Source organism: Tamandua tetradactyla, chromosome 2, assembly GCF_023851605.1.
Source record: "Tamandua tetradactyla isolate mTamTet1 chromosome 2, mTamTet1.pri, whole genome shotgun sequence".
NCBI lineage: Eukaryota > Metazoa > Chordata > Mammalia > Pilosa > Myrmecophagidae > Tamandua > Tamandua tetradactyla.
This window is the reverse complement of record NC_135328.1, coordinates 180608984-180630405: the sequence shown is the minus strand read 5'-3', so window position 1 is coordinate 180630405 and position 21422 is coordinate 180608984. Positions and strand designations below refer to the sequence as shown.

Genomic DNA, 21422 nt, shown 5'->3' with positions numbered 1-21422 from the left:
CTAATCCTGAATCATTCGATCTCTACCTAAGGTTGGATACCAGGGTGGACTAAGGGAGTGGGGTTTGAATGTTCCCTTATAGATTGCTCTAATTTTGTTTCTCTGTTACAGAGTGGAGGTCCTCCTGAATCTCTCAAGCCTCTCATCTCTACCCAGCCTCCTCAGTGGCGCTGCTATGCAAGGCTTGTTACCTCCCAGCATGTGTTTCTGACTTTTCTCCCAACTACCTTCTCAGGTACCAATCATTCACCTTCCCCACTAACCCCTTCAGATACTACCACTGAACTCCATCATTGTCTCATCAGATAGCTCAGATTGATGTTTCTCTTTTCCTCTTCAGATTTCCAACGTCTGGCTGCCTATGGCCTAGAGGGGCCCTCTCGAGAGGAGACAAAGCCTAAGTTTGAGGATTGGAGTGGGGTTCTCAGCCTCAAAGATCTGGGAGGAGCTGGGATCAAGGCTACAAAATCCCAGGTCCCCATCCTCAGTGTAACCCCAGCTGGTAAGGCTGTTGACCCTTCTAAATTAAGTAGGAGCAGGAACAAGGAACAAACAGAGGGTTTGGAGACCATCTGACACCTCTTCCCCACAGACAGTATCCAGAATCAAGGAGAGCTAAGCCCATCCTTCCGTCGGGATTTACAGGCTTATGCTGGGCGTCAGGTTCTCCAAGCAGAGGGCACTGATGGGCCCCGGACTCGGTGTCCTGTATACATCTATAGCTGTTCCCTGGAAGCACTGAGGGAACAAATGGTTGGCATGCAGCCCCCTCAGGCACCTTGGGACCTCATCTTCCGGTGAGTGCTCTTAGTGTTGACACTTTGCCCTACCCCAGCTTTTGCTTCCAGTGAGGACTGGGTATACTCTAATGAGTATGAGCAGACAGATTGATGGTCAGTGGCAGAAACTCAAGTTCTTAGCCATGTGCTGCCAACTCCTTGCAGGGTTTCCTTTGGCAAGTCAGTTGAACTTGCTGAACCATGAATACATTTGGTAAGGGCCTGCAGATGATCCACTTGAGTGGGGGAGGTTTATAAGTCTGAGGTATCAATTAGGGGAGTTGGCAAGGCTCTGTTTTTCCTCCTGTTCTAGGACTCAGTTGATTGACCAACCCTCTCCATCCTCAGCCTGGATGGAGCCCAGGTATAAGGAGGCAGCCAACCACTGTGCCTTGCTGCAGGAGCATGCACAGCGCTGCTATGTCCGTGGTGAGCAGGAGGGCCACGTGAGGGAGCTTCAGGGAGAAGTGAGGCTTAGAGGGGAGGAGATAGAAGGATTACAGGGTTGGGAGCTGGAGAGGCTGTTCCAGAGCTTGACCCTGGTGTCCTTTTCTGTTTCCCTCAGGGCTGTTTCGGAGCTTACAGCAAGCACAGAACGTGACCTCCCAGGACTTGCTGACAGCAGTAGATGCCTGTGAGGAGCTATTACAAGAAGTAGACATCACCCCCTTTTTACTCGCCCTGTGTGGCCATATTTGGAATTTGCCTCCTGCACCCCCAAGCCCTGGTCCTCTCAGTCCTGGGCTCTTCAGCAGCATCGAAGATGGCCCCGAACCTCGGGAACGAGCTGTCCTAGCTTCTGAGTCCAGGTTAAAATTGTTCTTGAATGATGTATAACATAGACATAGACAAAGTCCCTATAAACGAGGCCCTTCCAATTCATTGGGATTCTGACTCATTGGGATGGCTGTACAAGGTAGTACCTAAGCACCAAAGAAGCAGTAGTGCACCTCTGTCACTAACTTCCTGCCTTCTACCCAGCCTTCTTTCTCCCATTTGGCATGAGCAACAGTCTTCTTCCCAGGCTCTCCCCATCTCTTCGGCCTTGATGTGGAGTATTGAGTTGGGTTTGGGATAGGGAATTTCAAGTTGCGCACAATGAAAAGAAGAGGCTTGTCCTGAGAATATTCTTTCAATAGTAACAATCCCTCAAAGCTGTGAGTTTTATAGGAGCAAGAACTGTGGGTACTTTGCTCACTGCTGAGTCCCTAGCTCACCTTCCAAGTTCAACAGGTCCCTGTTGAAGGGAGGGTTGGAGGAAGGGAGGAAGGCAGACGAGCAGACAGGTATTTATCTAGCATCTGCAGTGCATTAGTATTTGGGAAGCGGAAGAACCAAAGGAATGGGTATGCTGATGACTCCCAGATCAAAGCTCCAGCCCAGTTCCCTCTCTGGAGCTCTAGATCCCCCACCTTATGTGTCCCCCAAATGAATGCATTTTCTTCTTACCAAAATTAGCTTATCCATCTGTGTTCCCTGTTCACAATGAATAGTATCATCCTCCACCCATTGATCCAAGTCAGAAAACTGGGAGTCATCCTGACTCATTCCTTTGTTTCACAGAAATGTGCAGCCATTAAGAACTGTGGAGGTTAGAGCTGGAAGGGGTGGGTTGGTTCTTTTTGCCTTTACCACCTCCATTGCCATTGTGTTAAGCATACATCCTAGAGGCAAAGGCAGACAGGTGTGTGCTTCTCTGCAGTTGGGAAGCAGGCTCCTCTAGAACTTAGTAGTTCTTACATTTCAATACCATCCCCCACCTCAACCACTCAGTATAGAGACCGAGGACCTAAGTGAGCCTGAGTTTCAAAGCACCCGTGTCCCTGGCCATCCAGAGCCTGGCACAGAGATCTCTCTGACAGACATCTGCCAGCTCAGAGGAGAGGCCCACGATGCCCTTCATAGCCTCATCCAGGTGGGAAGTTTGGGTGAGGGGAGGGGGGGGTGGAGTCTTGTTCAGGGGAACGATGTTCTCTCTTGGATGAGGTTGTATGAGTCCTGTTCTGGGGTTGGGGAGAGTGTTCTACTCTGGGGTAACTGACATGATAGCTTTTTTCTAACCTTCAAACAGGAGAAGTTCCTAGAGATCTGTCGTCTCCACTTTCGGACAGTGCCCTCCAACCCCCACTACTTCTTCTATTGCCCTCCCTCCAGCAGGCGAGAAGTGAGTGGCTTTCTTCATTCCCTCTCCCCTAACCTGTAGTCCCAGAGGCTCAACTCAGCTCAACCAGAGCCTCTTGAGCCTTGGTCCCCTGAGGCCTGGATGTGGCTCTTTTCCTGCTGGATCAAGCTTTCTCTTTCTTTTGCCCAGGATGAGGGCCTCCGGGATACAGTAGACAGAAAAATCAGTGACCTGGAATTTTCAGAGGCTGAGCTTATGGGAGAAGAAGGTGTGTTGGCAGCTGGGTAGAGGAGGGGAAACCCACTTCGAGCTAGGAACCAGGGACTTCCACCGCCAAGCCCTGCCAGTGACCACTTGATGCATCCACTAGGAGACACATCTGCCTGCTGTATAGTCACTGAGAGTGACCCAGAGCTGGAAGTGGAATACCGTGAGAGCCGTGACCCAGACCTGGGGGCTGCTGGGCTTGACTCCACTTCGCTGTCAGATGCAGACACTGTGAACCCTGATGATGACTCCTTCAGTATCCTGGGGGGTGACTCACCCACTGGGCCTGAGAACCTCGTGCATGACCTGCCACCACTCTTTCTGCATCTCACATGTTCCGTGCGGCTGCGTGGACAGCACAGCTCAGTACCTGTGTGCAGTCTACCCACCTGTCTGGGTGAGGGGTTTAGGGGTGTCCAGGAGAGGGAAGAGGTCCCACTACACCCTGCCTGTCTGGCTGGTGGTAGGGGAGACCCTGGGAGTCTAACTCTTTAGCTCTCAGAATTTGGAATCTGTACTAGTCCCAAGCCCCCCAGCAACCCATACCTTTCCCCCTCTCCCAGGTCAGGTGCTTTCCAGTTTGGAGGGCCCTCCCATTGGAGGCCGAGTTCCCCTGAGGGACCTCAGTGTCACTCTGGATGTCTTCGTGCTGACCTTGCCCTTAGAAGTGGAGCTTCCCCCAGCCTCTGATCCTCAGCACCACCGGTGTGGCAATAAGTTTGGTGGGGGGACCTGGGGACTTGTCGGGGAGAAGGTACCATTAAAGGAATCTAAGGACATTTGGGGACCAGCAAACCTTGAGAATTCCACGAAGGGAGTGATGAGGTCACCCTGGGAGGATAGTAGCTGGTGACCTTTGACTTTTGCTTCTGCCCTGTGCAGGTCAACATCTGAGAGCAGTGCTTCATTCCCTCGATCCCCGGGGCAGCCATCATCTTTAAGATCAGATGATGGCCTGGGACCCCCACTGCCACCCTCAGGAGGAGAGAGGTACATCCGTATCTACCCCTCAGAGCACTTTTTCCCTCACAGTTTTGTTTTCTGGAAACCAATATCTAAACTTTTATTCGAATTAGGCACCCAGGACTGTCCAACTTGACCACACCCCACAGGCTGGCTATTGAGACCACTATGAGTGAGGTAAGGGCTGTCCCTTTCCCAATCTAAGTGAAAGCCCCTCCTAAACCCCCAACATACACACTGTAACTTACATTTTCCATCAGGAGTGAGTGAAGTGAGGCCTCTCAGTCTGTGAGGCCAGGTATCTTCCAGTCTGGGAGTAAGGTGATACACCAGTTAAGCAAGAGAGGTGCCCTCCTTGAGGATGCTCCTCTTGCCCCTCTTCCCTTCGCCCTTACTGTAGATCCGCTGGTTGCTGGAGGATGAGATGGTGGGGGCACTCCGAAGAGGGGGTATCCCTCAGAGCCCGGCCCTGCACCGTGCAGCTGCCCACATTCATAGCTCTCCTGAACGCTCTACCTGCCTTCGCCAAACTTTGCCACTGAGTTTTGTGTTTGGGCCAGAGCGTTCCCTTGCACAATTCAAGAGGGTAAGCTGTCCTAGGAATACCCCATGATCATTTGGGGGCCCATCCTTCCCTGAACTCCAGGCACAAGTCTGGAAGGCCCTTTGAGTCCATAGAATTATCCCTCTTGCCCACCGCCTTACCGTATCATCTGCCCCTCATCCTGATGCCTAGCAACCTAACTCAGTGGAAAGAGACTCAGCTTCCAACCTTGTCACTTGACCTTTGTAATCTTAGTAAAGTCCTTGACCCTTTTCTTACTTCAGGTTCCTTACCTGAACAATGGGGATCATAGCATCTCCTTCACCGGGAATTGTGAGGGTTTAATGAGGAATTGTGGGAGTGCCATACATAGAGAAGGCTGTTCCTGCCTAAACTGTGACCTTGGCTCCTGCTCCCCAGGAGTTCTGCTGCCTCCACATCCCTGGCCATGTTCTTCTTGAAGACCCTGACAGTGGCTTCTTCTTTGTGGCAGTTGGCCAACAGCCAGGTGGGTCTCCTGGGGTACCCCCTTCAGTGGCCTGGACTTGGCATAGCCGTGAGGACAGAACTGAAGGCATTGAAGGGGAGGTAAGTCTTTCCTGGGCTGACCTGGGAATGGAAGGGGGTGGTCATGGGCATGCTAGAGCCTATACGTAAGGCTTGGCTTCCTGCCCCTCAGGTCCTGACAACCAGCCCCCAAGCCCCTGGCTCTCCAGAAGATTCTGAGGGTCCTCTACTCATCAGCTTACCACAGGGAGGTGAGAGAGGACTCAGACTGTAAAGTTTGGGGTCAATGACTAGGGACTTATAGATTCCTGTCCCTGCTTTCATTTTTAGAAGGAGGTTCTAGGCATTTTCCTTCTCTTCCAGGGAGCCAGCCTGGGCCCAGCCAAGGACTAAATCTCATGTCTAGTCAGGGCAGTGTGGACTCAGACCACCTAGGTAAGCAGTAGGGAGGGGTTGAAGGACTCTGAGTCCACTAAGAAGTGGACTTAAAGTTGCACAGGGGAAAGTATGGTCAGGGGGCATTTGAAGGGACTAATCTGGGGGGAACTGTCAAGACCTGATACACTTAGATGCTCAGATGAGCTGGGTCCAGCTTAAATCTTGGGGTTGAATTTCAACACATTTCACACAGGTTATGATGGAGGCAGCAGTGGCTCAGATAGCGAGGGTCCCACAGAGACCCTTAGTGAGAAGACCACCTTTACATTGCGGACCCCACCTGGGCCTATACCTTCACAGCCTTCCCTCGCAGGCCTCCCTGATCCCTGCCTGCCTGACTTCTGGCTCATCATTCGGGTCCTGCAGGATCGTGTGGAAGTATATGCACATGCACGGTACGTAGAAGCCAGGACACTGCACCCTGATTCTGATAGTAACTTCTTTTCTCTGTCTCTATAACACCCCTCTCTGATATTGTGAAAAATGTAAGATTTGGGGCTGAGGTTCCTGGGTAGGGAGCTGACTTGTATTCTAAGGTGGGGACTACAGATCACTTCCCACAGCATATATAGGAAAATACGTCATGCTACTTTCTTAACGGAGGTGAGAAACTGATGGAGATTTTGGCTCCTAGCTAAGTATTAAGAGTATCTAGAGTTCAGCGCCACTTCAGAAGTTAATATATAAAAATAAGGAATAACAGCTAATATTTAACAAGTGCTTACTGTGTGGCAGGCACTGTTCTAAGAGTTTTTCATGGATCAGTTCATTTAATCCGTATAACAACTCTATCAAGTATTATCCTCACCGTGTGGGTGATGAAATGGAAGCAAAGATAAGTTAAAAACTCGAACTCTCCAAGGTCACAGTTGGTGATTGGGAGAGCCAGGATCCAAACCTACACATATGATTAAATACTACTTCTCTAATTGTGGGGGTGGGATGGAGATGGGGTAAGAATGAGGGAAAAGAAGACGATCATTCTGACAAGATTTGAGAATAAAGAAGAGGCAAGGTGCATGTTGGGAGCTGGAGAAGCAAATATGGAACTAGGCTTCCAGAATTGCTATTGAGAATTCTATTTTTCCCATTTCCCATCAGGTTTACTTCCGTTTATCCAATCCTACTTCCTTCTTATGGTTTCCCTTGACCACCCTTCATGATACTTGTAACCCTCTCCCAACTACAATTCTATGTCTAATCTATCCAACCTTCGCTAGGAGCCTAATTCGGGAGGATGGAGGGCCAGGCACTGAGTGTCGCCACCTGCAGCAGCTCCTGGTGAGGCGAGTTGGAGAGATCTGCAGGGAGGTCAACCAGGTAAGGGGCAGCCAAGGGCAGGGCTCTCCAGGCATAGAGATAGCTCAGATGAGGAAGGAATTTTCAGGAATTTAAATTGGACATCTGAGACTCAACAATAGCTATAGAATTTTTCTTTTGCCCCCCAGTTCCTGGGAAGCTCTGTTATTCCCCAATTCCCTACAAAGTGGGAAATTCTTCATAGGTCACCCCCAGTAACAGAGGACTACTCTCTCATACCCTCCCAGTAGCTATGAGATGTTCTCTCTCATTGCACCAGTAACTGCAGCTATCTGTTTTGTGCCAGGGACTATGCTAACACTGAGCATAAAAAAGTGAACAAGACAGAGGGAAACCCTGACTCTATAGAGTGGGGGAGATAGACTTTGAACAACTAAATTACACAAATGATCTCAATTACAATTGTGAAGGAGAAGGAGAGACTGTTTTGAGAGCATAGAACAGGGATCTGACCATCTGAACTATCTAGGAAGAAGTGACTTTTAACATGAGACCTGAAGGATGATGAACAGATCCTGGCAGAGGAGGGATGAGTATTCCCAGCTGAGCTTCCTGAGCCTTGAGCTCTCTGACATCTCAGTGATTACTGATGTTCTTTATGACCACTGACCCCTGGTGATAATGGTCATTCTCTCTGGCCTCTGATCACCCCTGACCATCACCCCCCATTTATGAGGGGATATTTCAGTTCTTTGATAGCTTGCTCCTCCCCCCAGCGGCTGCTTCTTCAGGACCTTCATGACAGTCATGTGTGTAACTCTCTTCTGGTGGCTGAGAGTGAAGAGGACCTATGGCGCAGCGAGACCCCCTTCCATTCCCGTCAGCGGGCCCCACAGCTTAGTGATGGTGAGTCCCATACTGTAGCCTCCCTCAGAAGGGAGTGCTGCTGCCCTATATTTATCTGGTTCTCGGGGGAGAATCTGAGGGCAAAGTCATTATTACTTGGTAATCAGTGCTAAGTAATACAGAGGGCATGTAGGATAAGAATAGAAAAAGATCACTAGTTTGGCTGTTGTGAATTCATCAGTGACTGTAGTAAAATTAGTTACAGTGATGAGAAAGGGAGAACAAAAACAGATGAAATTTTAAAGTGGAAGGATGATAGATTGGTGGAGAAGAAAATAACTACTTTTTCAATTAGCTTGGCAGCAAAGGAAGACAGAAAATAGATATGGCTATGGCAGTAGAGGGAGATGTGGGGGTGAGGAAGGAATTTTAAACTAAGGTGGAGACTTAAGCATGTTTATATTAGATGGGGAAAGAGCCAGGAGAGAGGAAAAACTCAAAAAATAGAAGAGAGGATAACTACAGGGGTAGGGTATCAGAGAAGACTGGAAAGGGTGAGCCTGAGGTTCGATAGAAGGATTTGCTTTCCGATTGGCCATCACAGTCAACAGGCAGGCCCAGAATTTCTGGTCATGGTAAGGAGACATAAGTTATTTAAGATGGTAATTGAAGTCTTGACACTTCTATTTATTCCTCTACTCCTTTTCTCTTATTCTTGATGATCTCTCATCCAAACTCATAAAGGAAAAGTCAAATTGTGTCATTGTTTTGCAGTTCTCCCTTCTGATTTAAAAGTGAAATCAGACCACTCTTTATTTTTAACATTCTCTGCAAGTCTATAGATCAACGTTTTTAACATCTCCAGGAGCATGCATCTCTCAGCACTTCTGAGAATACACTCCATAACAAAGCAGTATCCCTGTAATTAGTGGACTTTCCACAGTTTTGAAGACATCTTCTGCAAATTGAAGATGAACTAGGACAGACAGCCAAGGACTTTTACTTCAAAATGACTTCCAGCAGCCTGAGATTTGAGACCAATCAAAACACAGGCACAGTCCTTCCTCATTTTAGTCTCTCCATATGGTTTCTCTGGAACTCTTAGCAACCAGCATTTCATCGATGCATAGAAATTTTACAGCCCCATATGAGACTCACATCTGATGGCAACTTCTCTGGAAAACCAAATGCCAACCTGACCTACTGGACGGTTTCTTATCAACTCGGAAATCTGGGAAAAATAGAACAAAACATTGGTCTGTAGCTACAGGTTCTTGTAAACTGCTGCAACACCCTTTGTTGTTCTTTGGGATAGCTTGTCCTCTAAGTATACAGAATGCAAGTCTTGCCCGCTCTGCAACTGGTATGTTTTTAAAAAATCAGACCCCTTTAACAGGGTTACAATTGCAGTTCCCTATGGGACACTGATTACGACAGAATTAGAATTTCTTGGTCTTGCTTCAGGATTATCTTAAATGTGTCCCTGAAGTGCCCCCTTAGCTCTTTCTCTCAGTCTCCTTGAAATAGTTCTGAAACCTTACACAATGACCCTGTCTTCCTAAAGGCATGCCTTTGTCTGGCTTCATCTTATTCAAAATAATAATCTTTGTCCTGCAGGGTAACAGACAGGGATGAGGAGTCTTAGGACAGTGTAGACAATAAGTCACTTCACAGATGAAAAGTGTGATGAGGACACTGTTTTTGATAAATCCTCTATTAATCAAGGTTCTCCAAAGAAACAGAACCAACAGGATATCTATTTGAACATCAAGAACTTTGTAGAAATTGTCTCACGCAACCATGGGGATTAGCAAGTCTAAATTCCTTAGGGCAGGCCACAAACTGGAAACTGATGAAAGTGAAGGTGAAATAGAGGCAGAAATTCTTTCTGACCTCTGAAATCCTCAGTACTGGCTTTTAAAATCTCCAGTGAATGGGTTTGAGCAACTGCCTCACATTGCTGAGGGCATTCTCCCTTGTCATTTATAGATACAATCATGGTAGATGCAGTCAACTGATTATGTATGGGTACATCTATGAAATACCCTCAGTTACAACCAGGCCAGTGCTTGCTTCACCAAACAAGTAGACACCATAAGCTAGGCAAGTTGACACATGAAACTGGGCATCACAGTCTATTCCTTGTTCAATGATACTTACACATCTTGTTAAACTATACTTAACTTTAAAGAAAATAACATAGTCATAAATTTGCCTAACATAATTCAGCTGTCATGTAATTTAAATACTATGGCATAAGGTTAATACAACTTTTGTTATATGATAATGGAAGGAAGGAAACAAGATGCTTGCTGTATATATACAAATGTATTCCTAACACAAAGGAAAGAAATACTCCATTATAGTCATCATTCCTACAGCTGGTCACATGGTCATAGATTGTATTTATAACTATCTTTTTCTACTACCCATTAGATACTCCCTTTCCCCTCAGCAAGTACCTTAGCTGGTCGTGGTTCTTTGCCTGGTAGGATGACCCAAACCTTTATTCCTGGGTCACTAGTAGTCCTACCTAGATTGGGTTATTCTGCTTTTCCATTTGTATTCCAGATATACTCTTCCTTATCTCCATTGCATATTAGCAGTCCAATTTCCCTTTGGTAATCAGGTTCAGTTACTCCAGACAATATAGTAATTCCCTTCTTTGCTTGTTGCTTCAAAGGTATGAGGAATTCAAAGTGGCCAGGTGGCAGCCTTAACTTCCAATTCAGTGGAATCCTTGTGTTTCCTGGTAGAATCACTCCTCCCTTTAAAACTAAAACCTGTAGACCAGCACAGGATAAGGTTTTAGGGACAGGAAGTGCTAGTGGATCACTAGGGATAATAGTGAGCATTGTCACTCCCATTTCCACCCCTTGACTCCTGAACCTGTGAATCTTGGCTATGGGAGAAACAGTACCATAGAGTGGACACTGATTTATAGCATACATAGCCTCATGGAAACATTGCCCCAGCCTTCTAATGTATTACCACCCAATTGGCACTGTAGTTTAGCCTTCAAAAGGCCATTCCACCATTTTGTCAATCCAGCTGCTTTAGGATGATGAGGAACATGGTAAGACCAGTGAATTCCATGATCATGGTCCTTTTGCCACACATCACTTGCTATGAAGTGGGTATATTGATCAGAAGCAATGTTGTATGGAATATCATGACAGTGGATACGGCATTCTAACGACATTAGGTAGTATTTTTGGCAGAGGCACTGCAAGCAGGGAGGGCAGATTCAGATCTAGAATGTCTACTCCAGTAAGAACAAAACACAGCCCCTTCCATGATGGAAGCTGGCTGATCACCTTGGGAAATGGTATCTTATTGAGGACTGAGTGTTGATCGCTGCTGTTGGCAGATTGGGCACTCAGCAGTGACTGTAACCAGGTTGGCCTTCGTGTATGGAAGTCCATGTTGCTGAGCACATGCATAACCTCCTTTCCTACCTCCATGTTCACTTTGTTCATGGGTTTATTGGGCAATGACAGGAATAGCTGGGGGAAGAGACTGGTTGGTATCTACAGAATGCATCATCTTATTCGCTTGATTATTGGTACCCTCCTCTTCTGAGGTCGCTCCTTATACCTCACTTTTTGGAGCCTGTTGGGACTTCAGCCTAATTATAGGTCTGGAACAAAGCAGGGTGGTGGGTGGGTCATGAAAGGTGTTAGCAGTGTCTTGCAAGTCAGCAACTTCAGGGGAGACAATTACACGTTTGTTTTTTTTGGGGGGGGTTGCAATTTATTTATTATTATTATTTTTAAATTTGTATTAATAAAACCAATCAACATACAACATGAATATTCTTAACATATGAACATTCCATACTTGTGCAATCAGTGGCTCACAATATCATCACATAGTTGTATATTCATCACCATGATCATTTCCCAGAACATTTATATCACTCCAGAAAAAGAAATAAAAAGAAAAAACTCATATATACCATACCCTTTACCTCTCCCTCTCATTGACCACTAGTATTTCCATCTACCCAATTTATTTTAACATTTGTTCCCCCATTATTCATTTATTTTTTAATCCATATTTTTTACTCATCTGTCATACTAAAAGAAGCATCAGAGCAAGGTTTTCACAATCTCACACTTTGTGAAAGCTTTATCATTATACAATCATCTTGAAGAAACCTGGCTACTGGAACACAGCTCTACAGTTTCAGGTACTTCCCTCTAGTCTCTGTAATACACCTTAAACTAAAAAGGGGTTATCTATATAATGCATAAGAATAACCTCCAGGATAACCTCTCAACCATATTTGAAATCTCTCAGCCACTGACACTTTATTTTGTCTCATTTCTCTCTTCCCCCTTTCAGTCGAGAAGGTTTTCTCAATCTCTTAATGCTGAGTCCCAGCTCATTCTAGGTACAATAACAGTTTTATTAGCAAAGCAGGGTTATTATGAGGGAGATGAGGAATGACTAATTGCTCGAGTCAGGCCATCACAGGTATATCTGCCAAAGACTCAGAATTAGGGATTCAGTGTCCCTACCATCATCAGGATCAGCCCATATGTCCCCATCCCAATTTTCAGGATCCCATTCCTTCCCAATCAGTGCCCTCACTTTAACAGCAGACATCCTACAAAGTTGGGAATTCAGTTTGTATTGTAAGTCAGCCATTTGCACAATGAGATGTAGGAACAACCAGCCAACTTCATACTTTTTAACTTTACAAAACTCTGCTAAGTTATCCAATACACTATCACCCAGAGCTTTGCCTCTTATAAGCATTCAAATAGGAGTGTCCAGTGGTGATATTTTGTATATCTCTGTTGCCAATTTGTGCCATATTGTGCCTTCTTGACCTTGGAAATAGTCATTAGTACTTTTTCTTCTGATCAGGTTCGAGAACCAATGCCAAAACCCCCAGAACCAACTCAGAAATCTCATACTTAAGATTCTGTTTCTCAAGAACCACTCTTAGTACCACTTAAAATTGACTGTCACACTCTTCCTTCCCCTAGATTATGCTGCTGATGAGAGCTGTGCACCCCGAGGATACCTAGCAGCCACAATGCACTTTGTCCCTGGATATTTCTCCTGTGATGTCGTGTGGGGAACTGTGATCCGAGTCCATTCACGCCTCAAGATGGGACCCAGCATGGGGGTCTCTCGGGGTATGTGAGTGGCACAATGAGTAGGCAGGTAGAGTTGGAGAGGGAGGGCAAGGTGGGAAGAAGGGAATTTCCTGAGCCCATGTTACTCTCACAGCCATCCAGGCCCTGCGTTCTGTGCTCAATGCTTTCTCTGTGGTGAACCGGAAGAATATGTTTGTGTATCAGGAGCGAGCAACACAGGCCGTATACTATCTTCGGTATGTGAGCCCTGAGAGGGTGGGGCAAAGCATGAGCCAAGGATGGTGTGGGAGGAGGCATGTCCAAAGACCTTGCTCCTCTTTCCCAGGCTCCTAGAGACATCCTGCAGTGACCGGCCATGGGAAGGGGATGCTCTGCCCCCCTCTTTAGCTCTGTCCCGAAGCCAGGAGCCCATCTACCCTGAGGAAGCCTCGGCATGTATCACTTCCATTCACTGATGCTCCCATGCTTGCCTCATGCTTTCCTCCCTGGTGCTGGGCTTTGACTATAGTTTTCCCTATAGGGTCCTCGGTGTCCCCTGGACATGGCTTCCAGCCGCAGTTCAGACACTGCCCGTCCTGTGGGCCAAGTGGACAGACACATCCAGCTGCTGGTACATGGTGTAGGGCAGGCAGGTGAGGACTGTGAGGAAGGGTTGGGGGCGGGGGGCGGGGGACACCCAGATGAGATTCTACAGTCCTCCAGGAGCTTGTCTTAGAGCCTCTGCTATTCTGCCTTATGGGTCCTCCTTTCCAGTTAATTCCAGTTAATGCTGGTGCTGGTGGGAAAAGACAGACTCCAGTGATATTTACTGGGTAGGTTTGTAGCTTGTTGAAATGCAAGTCACCTGGGTATCTAGCCTGGGTGACTATGGGTAGATGGTGTGCCCACCAACCTGACTGTCGGAGCATGTTTATGGTGAAGATGCTGGGTTCCATTTTGGATATGTTGAGCCTGACATATCTAGTAGGCAATGAGATTTTTTTAGCTAATATTATGGCTCATTTAATGTGAACCAGGCCTTGAGTAAAGATTGTTACATAACTTCTCTTGATCCTTACAACAAATCTAAGAGATTGATGCTATCATTTCCATTTTATGGCTGAGGGCCCTGAGGCTTTGAGAGGTAAAATTCACTTGTCCACAGTCACTTAGTAAGCAGGTTAGCAGAACTAGAACCTAGTGCTGGCACTCTCCAGAGCTGGTACTCCTAGCCTGCCTCCAGTATGTAGGGGACTGTTTGAGTCTGGGATTTAAGGGCTGGGATGAGTGGTAGCTGGGTCCTCTGCCATTCCCACTATGGTTGTGTCAAGGTCCTGAGATCACGGATGAGCTAGTGCGGGTTCTGCGTCGGCGCCTGGACGAGGCCACACTAGATGTTATCACTGTCATGCTTGTTCGGAACTGTAAGCTGACACCGGCTGATGTGGAGGTAAGCTCCCTCCTAGACTCCAGCATCCCATCAAGGCTCAATGTCTGGTGCTAGGGACAGTCTAGCCTGGAACTGCATTCAACTATGACTCCTCTTCCCACTCTCTGCAGTTCATCCAGCCACCTGGAAGTCCCCCTTCAGAGGTGCTGTATCTGGCTTTGCCCCCTTCCTGCAGGCCCTGGATTTCTGCCCTGGCTTGGTATCTGCGGCAGAACCTGCTCATCTTCCTACACTCTCCCAAGTACACAGACAGCAATAGCTGGAATCATTTCCAGGTAAGATTTCACTCACCATTCTCCACACCATGTCGTCCCATTCCCCCAGCCATCTACCCTTACTGTTGACTGTGTTTCCTATAGATGCACCCATATTGTATATACCCATACCATGCCCTACCCTTCTCCTGACCTGTACTATCGACCTGTATCTTCCTACACTCCCATATGTACCTATACCCCCTAAAAGGCTTCCCCCATCCCTTGATTTTTCGGTGGTTCTTCATTTACTTGGTTCTAATGCACAGTGGCTGTTCTCTCCCTAGCACCCACTCCCACCACAGGGCAGCCTCCCTGATTTAGACATCTACTTATATAACAAGCCTGGTGGACAGGGCACTGGAGGCAAAGGTACAGTGTGGAACACAGGCCCATGATACTACCAACTGTGGGAAAGCCTTTTCCTATCTTGCATCTGTGGGTAATCTTTGAAGGGAGGGTAATCTTTAGAGATCAGTCTCAGATCTGAGCCCTCCTATTGATTTCTACTCAGGGGTTGCCTGCATCACTCTAGCCTTTGTGAATGAGGGAGGGACCCCCATCTCGCTGGCATCCTGGTCCCCCTCTTCTATGGAGCCTCCAGACTCACTGCAAGAGGAAGAATTTGAACAACTGACCCTGGTCACTCGCTGCCCAGGTGTGCTGGACAGTTCTTCAGGTAGGGCAGCTTGGGTCAGAGAATGGTAATGTTCAGTTAATGCTGAGGGAAGTAAGAGTGGTAAGCAGGATGGGATCTAGGGGCATGCTCAGGTGACCCCTGTTTTTTCCTGCAGCTCAGAATGGGGCCCCATGGCTTCGGCTGGATGTGTGGGAAAAGGGGAACATCAGTATTGTGCAGCTGGAGGAGAAGCTCCGAGGAGCAGCTCGCCAGGCCCTTGCTGATGCCATCATGGAGCTACGGCTGCTGCCAGCTTCCTTATGTACAGAGGACACACCCCCAGGTTTGCAGGGCAGGGAGATCCCCAGGGTGCAGAGAGGTTTCAAGTCTAGGCTAGTCTGTGTGGCAGGTGTGGGTGCAAAGATGGGGTTCAGGGACAGCCTCACAGAAGAGGAACCTTTGGGCCAAGGCCTAAAAGAGGAATAAGTAGGCAACGCGTTCATGTGGGGAAAGGGTCTTCCAGACAGTAGGCCCCAAGGATGAGCAGTAGCCCACAGTGGCTAGTAGGTAAAGTGGGGCAAGACACAGCAAACTGAAGCTGAAGAGGCAAATGGGGGTCAAGTGTCAGCCTGGTAGGCCACATTGAGGGGTTTGAACATTATCCTAAAGGTGAGAGAGTCTCTGAAAGGTTTTAAACAGGACAGTAATATATATATATCCCAGCTGTAGGGATGAGGGTGGGGTAAATTGGAAAGGGAGAGACGAGAGATGAGACACCTTGCAAGCTGTCTGTTACCATAATCCAGGTGAGAAATTATGGGACTTGAACTAGGATAGGGGCAGTGAAAATGCAAAGAAGGGATATATTTGAGAAATACTTGGGGGTAAAATTGATAAGACTTAGCAGTTTATTGGATAGGGGAGAAGAACTAAAGGATAATTCCCATTTGAGACTTGCTTTTTATTAACTGGTTCCAAAGGCCCTCTCCAGATGGGAGTTTATCTGAAATACTTTTCCAGATGGGTACATTTCTGACCTGCATTGCCACCCCCAACACACTCATCCTCCAAAGGGTCTTACTGGTTCTAGATTCTACACTTATCTCTTCCTTATTTTTACTCATTAAATACATACAATTATCAGTTACCAGGTCTATGTCTATACTGGGCACTGGGATCCCAGAGATGAATTCATCTCAGTCTTTGACCTTGACAAGCCTACATCAGGGAGATGGGCATGTGAATAAAGCACTGCAGTTGAGGGTGACCAGAGGACCCCTTAGGGTGCTGGGGAGCACAAGGGAGGAAGCTCTTCTTTCTTCGTGGAAAGACTGTTGCCATGGAATTGAGAGGTATAAATTGTGGCATAAAGTGAGGCCAAGAATCACAGTTGGCTTCCTCTTTGTTTGCTTCTGGGACAGCCCCCTGCTCTTACTGACTTCTTCCTATTCTGCTAAGGAACCTTCTTCAGTAAGACCCAGTTTTCTCTCTCATCCTCTTAGCTCATCGAGTCCCCTTCCCTTCTGACTCAGGTCTCAATCCATCCACCCCTCCCTATAAGAAGGCCCCATCAGAAATATATGTTCACAGTTGTCTATTACCTTCACTATGCATCATCAGGTGACAGAGTAGTAGAAATGTACGTGTGCAGTTGGTCACCCACTTAGAGAGTGATGTATCATCAGGAACTCATACAAACAAGACATACACAGCTACATGCCACTAATTGTATATACTGTCATTCACTAACTCACTAACAGGTAGAGTGAGTGGCAAGTCATTCTGATACCTGTTTTGGGCTAGGTTTTCTGAAATAGGGATTGATTGTCATTGACCTGAGTCTGTAATGTCTGGTGTCCACAGGAAGTCTCAGGAGTGGGTCATTGGAGACCAAGAATCCTGCAGGCCGAACTAGCACCTTTCCCCCTGCCCCTATCCCTGGGGAGCCTGTGACTCCACCCAGCAAAGCTGGCCGGCGCAGTTTCTGGGATATGCTGGTAATGGAGGAAGTGGTGAAGTTGTCATCTGGCTTTTCACCTCATCCTAGCTACTTGGCCTCCCCCCACCCCCCACCCCCCATTCTCCTCTAGGCCTTGACACAGATCTCCTTGTATATAAAGCTGCTGTCACTTGGATGGGAGCTTGGAGAACATGGCAAATTCTCAGTGATGTAGAGAGCCTTGGCTTACCAAGTGTGTAGGGCTTTTACTAATGAGGAAGCTGAGACTCAGAAAAGTTAACTAACCTGCCCAAGGCTGCTCAGTCAGCTGTTAGGGAAACCAGGACCTAAGCCCCGGCCTCTAAAACCCTACAAGCTCTTAATGTTCCTTCATACTTCCATCTTCCACCCCTTTCTCCTTCCCAATATCCCTTAATCATTCACTGAATTGCCACCAGAGTAAAACAGAATGTGGGGATTTGGGTTCCCCCAAAACAACCGATGACATTGTCCTGGATCGGCCAGAAGATCCTCGGGGCCGGAGACGTCACAAAACTGAGAGTGTTCGGACTCCCAGTGGGACTGAGCAGGCACTGGGCCCAGATTCTGGAACCCAGAGACAAAGGTGTGTACATATATATATATATGTATATATGTGGTGGTGGTGGTGTGTTGTGGGAGGCTATGGTTATGAAGTCAGAGATGAGTATTCTTGGTTTGTGTATATATATATGTGTGTCCTGGATGGACACAAAGTTATTTTACTCCTGCTATGTCTTCAGACGCCGGACAACACAATTAGAAGAGGGTGAGGTGGGCACCTTGCATCCTGTGTTTGCTCGTGTCAGTCAGCGCTGGATGGAGTTTATGGTTCAGATTGGTCAGTCCCCAGTCCTCTCCCATCCCTCATCCTCTGCCCTGAGGCTTGGCAATGAAGATTGCCAAGCCTCACAGTGATAGCTCTTCCTTCCAGGTTGTACCTCTGTGTCCAAAAGCTCTACCCATATGGTGTCCCGGTTCCTCCTTCCATCCATCCTGTCTGAATTCACCACTCTGATCACCTCAATGGCTGGAGACACCAGTGTCCGTGTCTTTGAACAACACTTGTGAGTTTGGGAACTCATGGTATTGAAGGGGACTTCTCCAGACTTTTTAAAGCTGGACTTATATATAGGAAGCCACATTCATGAAGGCTGAGCTAGGAGAGGTGGGGCAAGGCTTTGGGAGGTGAAGGTTGGGCAAGGAGACAAAGCTGTGGATGGTTCACTTTCTGTCTACCCTTCCCTCCCAATAGGGCCACAGAGCCAGAGATCTTTATTCCTTGTTCCTCTGGGCAACTGGGCCCAGCTCCCCGTCCAGCCATTCAGCGGCATCTGCTGCTTCTAGGAAGGAATTTCTTACAGTGGAGAAGACCAACACAGCAGGGTAAGGGCATGACCTAGGGGAGGGGAGGTTCAGAGTGACTGATGGGGTAGTCTCTGACCCTGCAGGAGCAGGGTGAGATCTAGGGGAATCTGCCCTCCAGGCCTTCTTTATCTCCTTCCTCCACCCCATAGCTGCTAAAGCTGTGCAACGCTTCGAGCCTGGAGGAGATGGGAGCTCAGGGCGAAATGCTCCCCGACAGAGGCTCTTGCTGCTGGAGGTTGTGGACAAGAAGGTAAACGTGGGGCCAGAGGATGGTTGGGAGAAGGGGTTCTATGATCCTAGTGACCGTGATCTCTGACTTCCAGCTCCAGCTGCTAACCTACAACTGGGCTCCAGACTTGGGGGCAGCACTGAGCCGAGCACTGGTTCGGCTTGTGCAGTGGCAGAACGCACGGGCCCATCTTATCTTCTGCCTACTTAGCCAGAAGCTTGGACTATTCCACCATTATGGCCAGTTGGACTTCCCAGTGCGAGATGAAAAGGTGCCTGCTGCTCTCCTCTAGTTCTGGCTACTGAGAAAGTACTGGCTTAGAAGCTCAGGGGAAGAGGTTACAGACTGAGGGCAATAATACTGGGGAGGGAGAGTGAGAGAGGAAGTCATGGATTAGAAGGAAGGGTCCGAGAGCAAGGGTCATGGGGAACACATTGTAAGACTACATCTCTCTCAGGAGCCAAACCCATTCCTACTGCCGACCATGGAAGCGGAGACTCTTATCAGGAGTGCAAGCCCACCACTGAGCCGAGAGCAGGGCCGGCTGAGTGGATCCTCTCGTGGTGGGGGCCCCCTTCCCCTGGACACATTCCCTTTTGATGAGGCCCTGAGGGATATCACTGCTGTCCGCCCCAGCTCCACACTTGGTCCCGTGCCCAGACTGCCTGATCCCGTCACCTACCATGGACAACAGTTCCTGGAAATCAAGATGACAGAGCGCAGAGGTGGGAGTACTGGGCTGGGCAGTGTGAAGGAGAAATCTGTAGAGACTGGGAGGGGAAGGGGTGGCAGCTACTGGGGACTACTACTCATGCCTCCAACCCCCAGAGCTGGAGCGCCAGATGAAGATGGAGAACCTGTTTGTAACCTGGCAGCAGCGTTCTGCCCCAGCCAGCATGCCAATCAGTGTGAGTGATCATAAGACATGACCCTATCCCACGTCCTCCACAAGGATCCTGTAGCTATTCCTTGGCAACTGCTCTAGTGCTCACTTCCTCATTTCCCCAGGCAGGGGAGCTGGAGACCCTGAAGCAGTCATCCCGCCTGGTGCACTACTGTGCAACAGCCCTGCTTTTCGACCCAGCTGCCTGGCTGCATGGGCCCCCAGAAACCTCTGGACCCTCTGAGGGGCAGGTGAGGCCCAAGACTCCCAGATTTCTCCCATGGGATCTCCTTTTACCCCATAATCACCTCTACCCCAGTGGAGCAGTTGGCAGTAAGGGGCCTTCCTTAATCTCAACTCCCACAGCGCCGCCATCGTCTTGAGTTGGGGTCTGGGAGCCGAGAGGCACCCCCAAGCTGTGAATCTTCAGATATGCCTTTGCTGGGAGCCCGTGAAGAACCTTGGCTGAAGGAGCTGAGCTTGACTTTCCTGCAGCAATATGTGCAATATCTGCAGAGCATAGGCTTTGCACTGGTACCACTGCGGCCCCCTTCTCCCACACGCAGGTAAACCATCCCTTCCTTCCCTTTCCTTTTCTCTACTGCAGGTAAGACCCCCACAGGCCCTTTTCCTATTCATACAGGTCCCATTTTGACAGGGCATGTTCATCCCAGCAGGGCAGCACACATATATGAGCATCTTGCACACTCAGTCCTCAGGCATGTTCTACAACCCTCAAACATCTTGTGGAGCTCATAACCACAAATGTACAAAGAACAATGTATATTCTCACAAAGCTTGGGCCACATCCATCTTTATATGCTTACAAGCTTGCATACATCACACACATGAATCTTACGCCTAATTTTCTGGATCTGGTTCTTAATGGTTCCTGTCTGATCACCCCACTGACCTCTCCTGAGATCTTATATGGTTTCTGGCTCAAGGGGGTCTTCTCTCATCAAGGTTAGTTTCTTCTCACCAAATCCCTCTGCATCCATCCTGCTTACATCGCTGTCCTGTGGTCTGTAAAGGTCTTTATCTTGTTCATTCTATGGCCAGTAGTGGCAGGTCTGAGCCTTGGGAAGTAGACAGCCCCTTTGTCACCACCTTCCCACTCCCAGAGCACAGTGATAACCCTGCTGTGACATTTCCCATCCTGTGTCAAGTCTCAAATTATGTTCCTTGTTATCCCTGCTCTATGCTCTTCTCAGCATCTGAGCCTCCAAATTCTATTCCAGTGACTATATGGGAAAAGTAATCCGTCCATATTACACAGTTATCTTCATGTCTCCAGCTGTGTGAGTTTATCAAGGTAATCTTCTCCCTCCTCTATATTTTCCATTTGATGCCTTTACAAGCCAGTAAATGTAAAATGTGTTTCTTCCTTACTTATGACACCACCTTGGTCCAGACGAAGCAGTCAGTCCACCTTGGTCAGTCCAATTCTGACTCCTTAGCTTTTTTGTAACCAGCTCTCCACCTCAAAGGATTTTCTCTCTTCCAGGAATTAGGGAGAAAAAACATGACTGCACCACCTATGTTCCCACCCCTCTCATTTCAAGCTTTCTTCTGACCATGACCAAGTTGGCCCCTCTACAATCACCTGAGGAGTAGCTGCTCTTGACAGCCAGTTCTCAGCTCTACAGGCTTCTCATAAGAGACTTTTAGTTTGCATATATTCCATTCCCCAAAATTTCAATTTCTTTTTAGAACAAAGAACACTGGGTTAAAAAAAATAAGTTTCTAGAACAAAATTTAAAGACACAGTTAAGGCCTTCCTTTCTCTCCAATTTCTTAATGGTCACCAATCACTAGTTAAGTT

General features: G+C 47.8%; 1 protein-coding gene across 6 annotated transcripts in view; it reads left to right on the top strand.

The window, feature by feature from the left end:
- Positions 1 to 21422, top strand: part of SZT2 (SZT2 subunit of KICSTOR complex) — a 73231-nt gene that overhangs the window by 44926 nt on the left and 6883 nt on the right. For 4 of the 6 annotated variants that reach the window (XR_013171008.1, XM_077149974.1, XM_077149975.1 and 1 more), the window contains 39 exons: positions 112 to 235; positions 341 to 502; positions 593 to 797; positions 1093 to 1208; positions 1345 to 1588; positions 2553 to 2694; positions 2851 to 2943; positions 3091 to 3169; positions 3272 to 3565; positions 3732 to 3873; positions 4051 to 4158; positions 4245 to 4308; positions 4532 to 4717; positions 5096 to 5263; positions 5355 to 5433; positions 5546 to 5617; positions 5814 to 6015; positions 6841 to 6940; positions 7657 to 7786; positions 12724 to 12876; positions 12971 to 13073; positions 13163 to 13268; positions 13358 to 13469; positions 14148 to 14266; positions 14377 to 14541; positions 14808 to 14892; positions 15035 to 15199; positions 15315 to 15482; positions 17003 to 17136; positions 17537 to 17703; positions 17861 to 17958; positions 18052 to 18184; positions 18373 to 18503; positions 18635 to 18735; positions 18809 to 18985; positions 19172 to 19439; positions 19543 to 19622; positions 19723 to 19848; positions 19964 to 20163. Coding sequence is in view for 4 of the 6 variants with exons in the window: in XM_077149974.1 (XP_077006089.1) it covers positions 112 to 235; positions 341 to 502; positions 593 to 797; positions 1093 to 1208; positions 1345 to 1588; positions 2553 to 2694; positions 2851 to 2943; positions 3091 to 3169; positions 3272 to 3565; positions 3732 to 3873; positions 4051 to 4158; positions 4245 to 4308; positions 4532 to 4717; positions 5096 to 5263; positions 5355 to 5433; positions 5546 to 5617; positions 5814 to 6015; positions 6841 to 6940; positions 7657 to 7786; positions 12724 to 12876; positions 12971 to 13073; positions 13163 to 13268; positions 13358 to 13469; positions 14148 to 14266; positions 14377 to 14541; positions 14808 to 14892; positions 15035 to 15199; positions 15315 to 15482; positions 17003 to 17136; positions 17537 to 17703; positions 17861 to 17958; positions 18052 to 18184; positions 18373 to 18503; positions 18635 to 18735; positions 18809 to 18985; positions 19172 to 19439; positions 19543 to 19622; positions 19723 to 19848; positions 19964 to 20163 (5501 nt within the window). In the remaining 2 variants the exon portion in view is untranslated. Of the gene's footprint in view, positions 1 to 111; positions 236 to 340; positions 503 to 592; positions 798 to 1092; positions 1209 to 1344; positions 1589 to 2552; positions 2695 to 2850; positions 2944 to 3090; positions 3170 to 3271; positions 3566 to 3731; positions 3874 to 4050; positions 4159 to 4244; positions 4309 to 4531; positions 4718 to 5095; positions 5264 to 5354; positions 5434 to 5545; positions 5618 to 5813; positions 6016 to 6840; positions 6941 to 7656; positions 7787 to 12723; positions 12877 to 12970; positions 13074 to 13162; positions 13269 to 13357; positions 13470 to 14147; positions 14267 to 14376; positions 14542 to 14807; positions 14893 to 15034; positions 15200 to 15314; positions 15483 to 17002; positions 17137 to 17536; positions 17704 to 17860; positions 17959 to 18051; positions 18185 to 18372; positions 18504 to 18634; positions 18736 to 18808; positions 18986 to 19171; positions 19440 to 19542; positions 19623 to 19722; positions 19849 to 19963; positions 20164 to 21422 lie in introns of those variants that run through there. The other 2 variants (XR_013171009.1, XM_077149976.1) reach the window with 2 other exon arrangements.